The sequence below is a fragment of the Telmatherina bonti genome, assembly GCF_933228915.1.
Source record: "Telmatherina bonti genome assembly, chromosome: 2".
Taxonomy (NCBI): domain Eukaryota; kingdom Metazoa; phylum Chordata; class Actinopteri; order Atheriniformes; family Telmatherinidae; genus Telmatherina; species Telmatherina bonti.
Genome location: NC_136620.1, coordinates 18,244,736 through 18,250,912, shown reverse-complemented (window position 1 = coordinate 18,250,912; position 6,177 = coordinate 18,244,736). Strand labels below are relative to the sequence as shown.

General features: G+C 41.2%; 1 protein-coding gene across 1 annotated transcript; it reads left to right on the top strand.

The window, feature by feature from the left end:
* Positions 1-1,178: 1,178 nt before the first annotated feature.
* cav2 (caveolin 2) lies at positions 1,179-5,633 on the top strand. Its single transcript, XM_079248197.1, has 3 exons — positions 1,179-1,420; positions 1,626-1,813; positions 3,796-5,633. Exons 1-3 carry the CDS (start codon positions 1,271-1,273, stop codon positions 3,944-3,946), a joined length of 489 nt encoding a protein of 162 aa, XP_079104323.1. The 5' UTR covers positions 1,179-1,270; the 3' UTR covers positions 3,947-5,633.
* Positions 5,634-6,177: the final 544 nt, after the last annotated feature.

Here is a 6,177-nt window from a genome sequence, read left to right as displayed (position 1 = left end):
ATTTAAAAAGGAGTCCAGCTTCAGTTCTTTTTAGCCCTCGTGCTTATCCACACCATTAAAATATTCCAAAACAAGCACAAAGGAAAATTATTTTGACTTATCCCATCAAATTAGACCAAATGTTTTTATAAACGACTACATAAACAACCACAGTAAACCAAATTGCTTTTCAGAATAATAAATACACTGCATATAATGTCTATAAGTACAACCAAGTTTAATTCATAAAATATTAACACATTAACTCTGTCAAATGTTTAAAAAGTCATAAACGTGTTAAACACAGTTTTCATATTTCCAGTAAATCCCTGACAAATATAGATATTCCTATCCATCTGGACTCAGTTGCCGACTAGACACCTAGTTAATGTTATATCAATAGTTTGTTGAAATTATTATTATTAATAATAAACAATAATAATAATAATAATAATAATAATAATAATAATAAACTTTTGAGAATCCCAAACTTATAAAAATTTAGCTTGACTTTTTGACTGTACTTTCCAATGTTTCCCTATTTTTTCACTTTTATTATGATCATTTATGATATTTACATGCATCACAGACGCGCTTTGCAGAGAGGGTCACAGTGTCAGTGTGCCATGAAACATCAGCAGAAATCAGATCCTGTTGTGGTTCCTGTTTAGGTATGTGAATGTCTGTAGTTATTCCAACAATGTTGGCTGATTGTGAGATCAAAGCACGAAGCAATAAATCCACGTAGACCAAAAACCGAAAGAGAATGTGTGATAAATCAGGGCTGCAGGTGTGGCACTGTGTTTTCCTCCAGGGACAGTAAGAAACCAGCTTTTGTGGTTTCACAATGTGAAAAAATAAACATGAATGTGTTTTCTTCACTTTAAAAAAGAACCATTATGGGAAAGTGTTAAGTGATATGTCCTGCTGAAGATCAGGGACTACATGTTTTTCCAAGCACAAATGCACAGAAAACATGTAGCTGAAATGAAAACAATCTTGCAGGATGATCACATTGAATCACATGACTGTAAACATGCAGCCATGAAGGCTGCTGAGCTGCATGGCTCCGTGACTGCAGGCCAACCCCAAGTACAGTAGTGTCTCTCATCACCAGGCTGCTAAAGTTGTCGTGGGAAGTGACTGTGAACTTTGTTGTGTCTCCTCGGCTCCCCGCTGCGCCGCTTTCCACACGGGGCGGGGTGCCGCTCAGTCCGCGCGGCGCAGTGCGCACCGGCGCGCCGGCGCACAGCTTCTCTCCACGCTCTCTGCCCGGCTGACACAACACAACATGGGGCTGGAGAAGGAAAAACTGGACACGAGCATTATCATGGACGAAGACGAGTTCAACAGATCGATAGAACCGATTCTATCGAAAAAGGGGAAGGTGTACGCAGCCGGTCCGGACCGGGATCCAAACGACATCAACTTGCATCTGAAGGTAAAGTGTGTGTGGAGAAAGGGAATGATCGCGTACTTTAGAAATCTATTGTAAAAAAAAAAAAAAAAAAAAAAAGGTTTGTTATCGTCTAACAAGCTGGTGATCTTTGGCGTGAATGCCTGGAAGTCGCGTTAAATCCATCATCTCTGAAGCCATTTCCTGGCTGGACTTCATTGTTTGGCCCCTGACTTTTGTGATTCGACAGGTGGGATTTGAAGATGTCATCGGAGAGCCTGTTTCCACGCACAGCTTTGACAGAGTGTGGATCGGCAGCCACGCCGCATTTGAGCTGGTCAAATTCATCTTTTACCGCCTCCTCAGCACTTTGCTGGCTGTGCCCATGGCCTTCATCCTCGGACTGGTCTTTGGACTGCTCAGCTGTATTCATATTTGGTAAGAGGAGAATCTGCTCTGCCTCAGGCTCCTGTTTGGTTGTCAAACAATAAGAGTGAAATCATAAAACACCTTTAAAAACCAGAGGAATAAAATAATTATATATTCTAATGATGATAAGTAGAGGCTAAATTTGAATTCCTTTCTGTCACGGACCCCTGCTTCTAACTAACACACTTTCTCTGGTTCTTTACTGAAGCTATTTTTGCAGCTTACGTCACATGAAGCACAGCACCCAAACATTCCCGCTGCATTTTGTTTTTATAATTTATATTTGGATAATTATGTCATGCTTATGTCAACGCTACCTACCAGGTGCTTCCAGGTTTTTGAGCAAATTGTGTGCATATGTCCCTGACCACAACCCAAAGAGTCCATTAACTTAATGAAAGAGCATTTTTAAAGCCCGCATGCAAGAGCTGGATGGAAAGTTTAGAGGAATGTCAAGTTTCATTGGTAGTGTGAGGGGAAAATTGCGCTCTTGCTTTGCCAGACAGAAGGCAGTATAAAGCCTATATTTCAGACCAAAGTGGGACATTTTTTAGGTGGACATAGAGCATGCAGAGAAACTTTTTTGTGTGACCTTTCACATCACTGAGGTCACAAGATGAGTTACATGTTAAGTCAAGTTGCAGGTATTCATCAATAGAGAGCTGAGCTGGGACACAGAGCCGGTCAGTTCATCTGGAATGTCAGGGTGGAAGATCACACAGGGAGGCGCTGCTTCAAAGGAGTTTTCATGGTCCTAAAATACACTGGAGAAAGCTGCAGGAGTCTGTACTGTACAGTGAAAGTCTTTGTAGTTGGGTCGTCTCACACATTGGACAATAACAGTACGAGAAGGCAGCATTTAAACACATTAAAAGAACATTTTCATTAGGAAACAAAAAGTTTGGCTGTCGTGATGGAACTGGAAATGTATTTTATTTGAATGGTCTGAACAAAGGTTGCATGGAAACTTTTCTGTGGCTTCAAATCACTAAAAAGTTGATCTATATATATATATAGATTAGTTATGTTTAACCAGAGCATCTCTGTGAGCATGCTATGGTTGCCATGGTAACAGCACTGAACACAAGCTGATCCAGAGGAAATGAGTGCATTAAAAATCCCGTTTTCCCTGATAATATTCTCTGTAAGTGATGCAGATTCTCAGATGCCATTTTGTGTGCAGACTTGTTGCATAACAGTAACTCTGCCAAACGAAGCTGCGAAGTCACAGAGGAATAAACTGTATGTGTGTCAGAAGTCTGCTGACACACATACAGGAGTGTCCAGCTCTGGTCCGCGAGGACCTTTTAACCCTGCTAAAACACACTTGACTCAAATGAATGCGTCATTGTACTGAAGTTTATAAGCTGATTCATGTCATTTGAGTCAGGTGTGTTGAAGCAGGAACACGTCTACAACCTGTGGGACATACGTTTCCGTTCATCCTTCATTATGTAACAATACCAGAACCTAATGCTTACAGTGTCTTTGGAGTCAAGTACAGTTTTGCTGATTTTAAAATGCTTCTGTACACATTGAGGCCATCCATCACCTCTCCTCTTCATGTCCATCTGAACTTGTCCATGTTGTTCCCTCAGATCTCCCTCTTCCTCTCTTCATCATCATGTCCCTTTACCTGTTTTGTCACCATGGAGACCAGGGGCATTCGGCTGCTTTGCTTTAAGGCTCTGGGACTCTCCACCACCAGACATCTAAAACATCAACTCTCTTTCATTTTTCAAATCCAGATTCAGGACTTGCCTGTTTAGAACAGCTTACTCCGCTTCATCCAGCACAACCTTATGGATCTAGTGTTTTAGATTAGCTCTGTTGGTCTTGTAAAACAAAGCCATCGCTGAATGGAAGCGTACGTTTTGCTTCCTCTCCAAATGATCCTACAGAAATATGGACTGCTGCTTGTAAAAACAACTAACAAGTTCTCTCACTACCAGCATGAAAGCTTAATGCATGTGTTGGCCTTGTCTCTGCAGGGTGGTGATGCCCGTCATCCAGAGTGTGATGATGTTCTTACCGTCAGTGCAGACATTATGGAGGACTCTGACAGACGTGTTTATAACACCACTCTTCCACAGCATGGGGAAGTGCTTGTCCTCTATTCAAGTGCAAACTACAGAAAACTGACATGGATGCCTGTCTGTCCCAGAGGAGGCGGATGAGCTGCAGGATAAAAGTGGAGTCCACAGAAAAACGTTGGAATGGTTCCAGTGAACACTCAAGCTTTTTATTCAAGTTAGATATAAAATTTGATCAAATGGTGGCCTCTAGATGAAATGTTGCTCCAACGGGGTGTGGTTCTATCTGGGCCGAAAGTGAATCTTTTACTCTTCTTTTGATTTATTTTTGTGCGTATCAACTGGGGACCACATATGCATTAAAAATGACATGTAAATCAACAAAAAGAGGGCTTTTAGATGTGGCTTAAAGGTTTACAAAAAGCTCATGTGCATCACTCAGAATGTAGTTGTTTTGCTGTTTATGACCAAAAAGTCTTTCATTTACTGTGTGACTGAGTTACTGAACCAGTTGTTGTTGAGGCAGTCATACTGCTGATATGCTGACAGATGTAATATTTCTGCTTCATGAATATATTGTATAACATTCAGCTAGAACCTGAATACAATGAGCTGAGTTATAGGTGGCTGTTAGAGAGAAGTTTATTTTACTACTACATGCTGACTTGCAGCTTGTTGCACATTTGCAGGCTTGTGTCACTGTTGCTGATGTGTTCATATTAGACCAATAGCGTCAGACATTTGCTTTTATATGGAATTATTATTTAAGTATATGAGATGAAACAGCATTATGGTTGATTTGGGAGCGGGGGTGTATACTTCTGACATATGGACATAACTAGAGTTTGTGTTGTTCAAAACACCGTGAGCAGGTTCTGGTACATTCATTATGCGTTTTAGCAGTGCTTTGTTTGCTCGAGTGCGCTGACACCTCTCCAATCGGAAAGAAATAGATAAGCGATGTGTTTTTTTTTTCTTTTTGCAGTGAGTTTTAATAGTTTGGTTTCATATAAGCCTGCAAAGTTTTAGCGCTTCTTCTTAGTTCTTCTTTGTCATCACCAGAACAAATCCAACTTAGGCTCAGTCCAAAATTAGACAGTCATGTTGACAGTAGATTTTCCGTTGCTGATTTGGATCGACAAGAAGGTAAAACACCAGTAGGCCTCAGTATGGCAAACAGCCGCATCCAGACAACCGAGCAACATCAGTGGATTTATGTTCCTGTATAAAGACTTTCATTTCCAGAAATTTCTGTATCATCAGCAGCAAGTTGCTAAATTGGTCTGTTTGTGAATTGGACTTCAGGGTGTGCAAGGGATCAGATCTCTGATTTCAGCCAGTTTATGAGCCAATGTGATAACAGCTAAGACCCAGATGTCATGGAAACAGGAAGCACATCCATTCATGTTGTCTTTGTATTCATTGTTACTTAAAGTTGCACCGTAAGCAACTAAACCTCTAAATAAAAACTGTATTTGGACGATGCATGACATGATGCTTCGCTTCGTATTTAGAGTTTAGCTGTTTGGATGCATTTAAGACAAGGTTATGCATTACAGGAAGGCAAACGTGTGAAGAGATATTTCTATCAACCACTTATCAACCTCAGATGAGCCCAACTACTCATTCCTCAAATGTCATTCCTATATTTAGATTTTAGAGCAGTTGATATGACATCGACCTGTTTGTTAAAAAAAAATACTTTAACCGACTTGGATTTTGTTTTCTGAGAGGTTTCTGACAAGGAGCTCGTACTTCAGTAGGCTGAATCTGCTTTTTATGACCAAAATAAAGATGTTTTCTCCTCAAGGAAATTCTTCTGTGTATGGCTTCTCCTTTCTGTCACAGGAGATTAGTGCGGTTGTGAAATGTAGCTTTAGTGCCAGGACGGTCACGTAAATCACTTTGCTGAGGTTGCACAAGACGTTCTCCTGCACATAGAGAAGGTGTGGGTTGATGGAACATCACCTGAGGCTTCGCTGTTAGACCTGCAGGCCTGCACAGTGTTTGCACTCTGCGTACAGTAGGCTGATGCTGCTGCTGAGAACGTTTCCTCACAAGCAGGACTTTTCTGATGTTCTATACTTTATGTGCAGAAATTCCAGCTGTTATCTGCGTCGATGATCAGCTTTACTTCTTACGCATTTCCCAAGTGGACAAATGAATCCAGCAGCCATAAATACAGAAGCAGGGAGGACGCGCCGCCTGCAAGGGTTGACTGACTGACTCTGTCTGTGGTTCTGTGAAGATCAGCTGCTTCACCTTGCATAGCTGCACGTGCCTGGAAAACAGTGTGCCAAACCCAGCTGCCTAAAACAAAGGATTTTGTTCTTTTCAAGG

Excerpts from the sequence above, each read along its gene's own strand:
- cav2 (XM_079248197.1), top strand. The coding sequence starts at position 1,271 with ATGGGGCTGGAGAAGGAAAAACTGGACACGAGCATTATCATGGACGAA. Across the intron at positions 1,421-1,625 it reads ACATCAACTTGCATCTGAAG|GTGGGATTTGAAGATGTCAT; the intron begins GTAAAGTGTGTG and ends GTGATTCGACAG. Across the intron at positions 1,814-3,795 it reads CTCAGCTGTATTCATATTTG|GGTGGTGATGCCCGTCATCC; the intron begins GTAAGAGGAGAA and ends TTGTCTCTGCAG.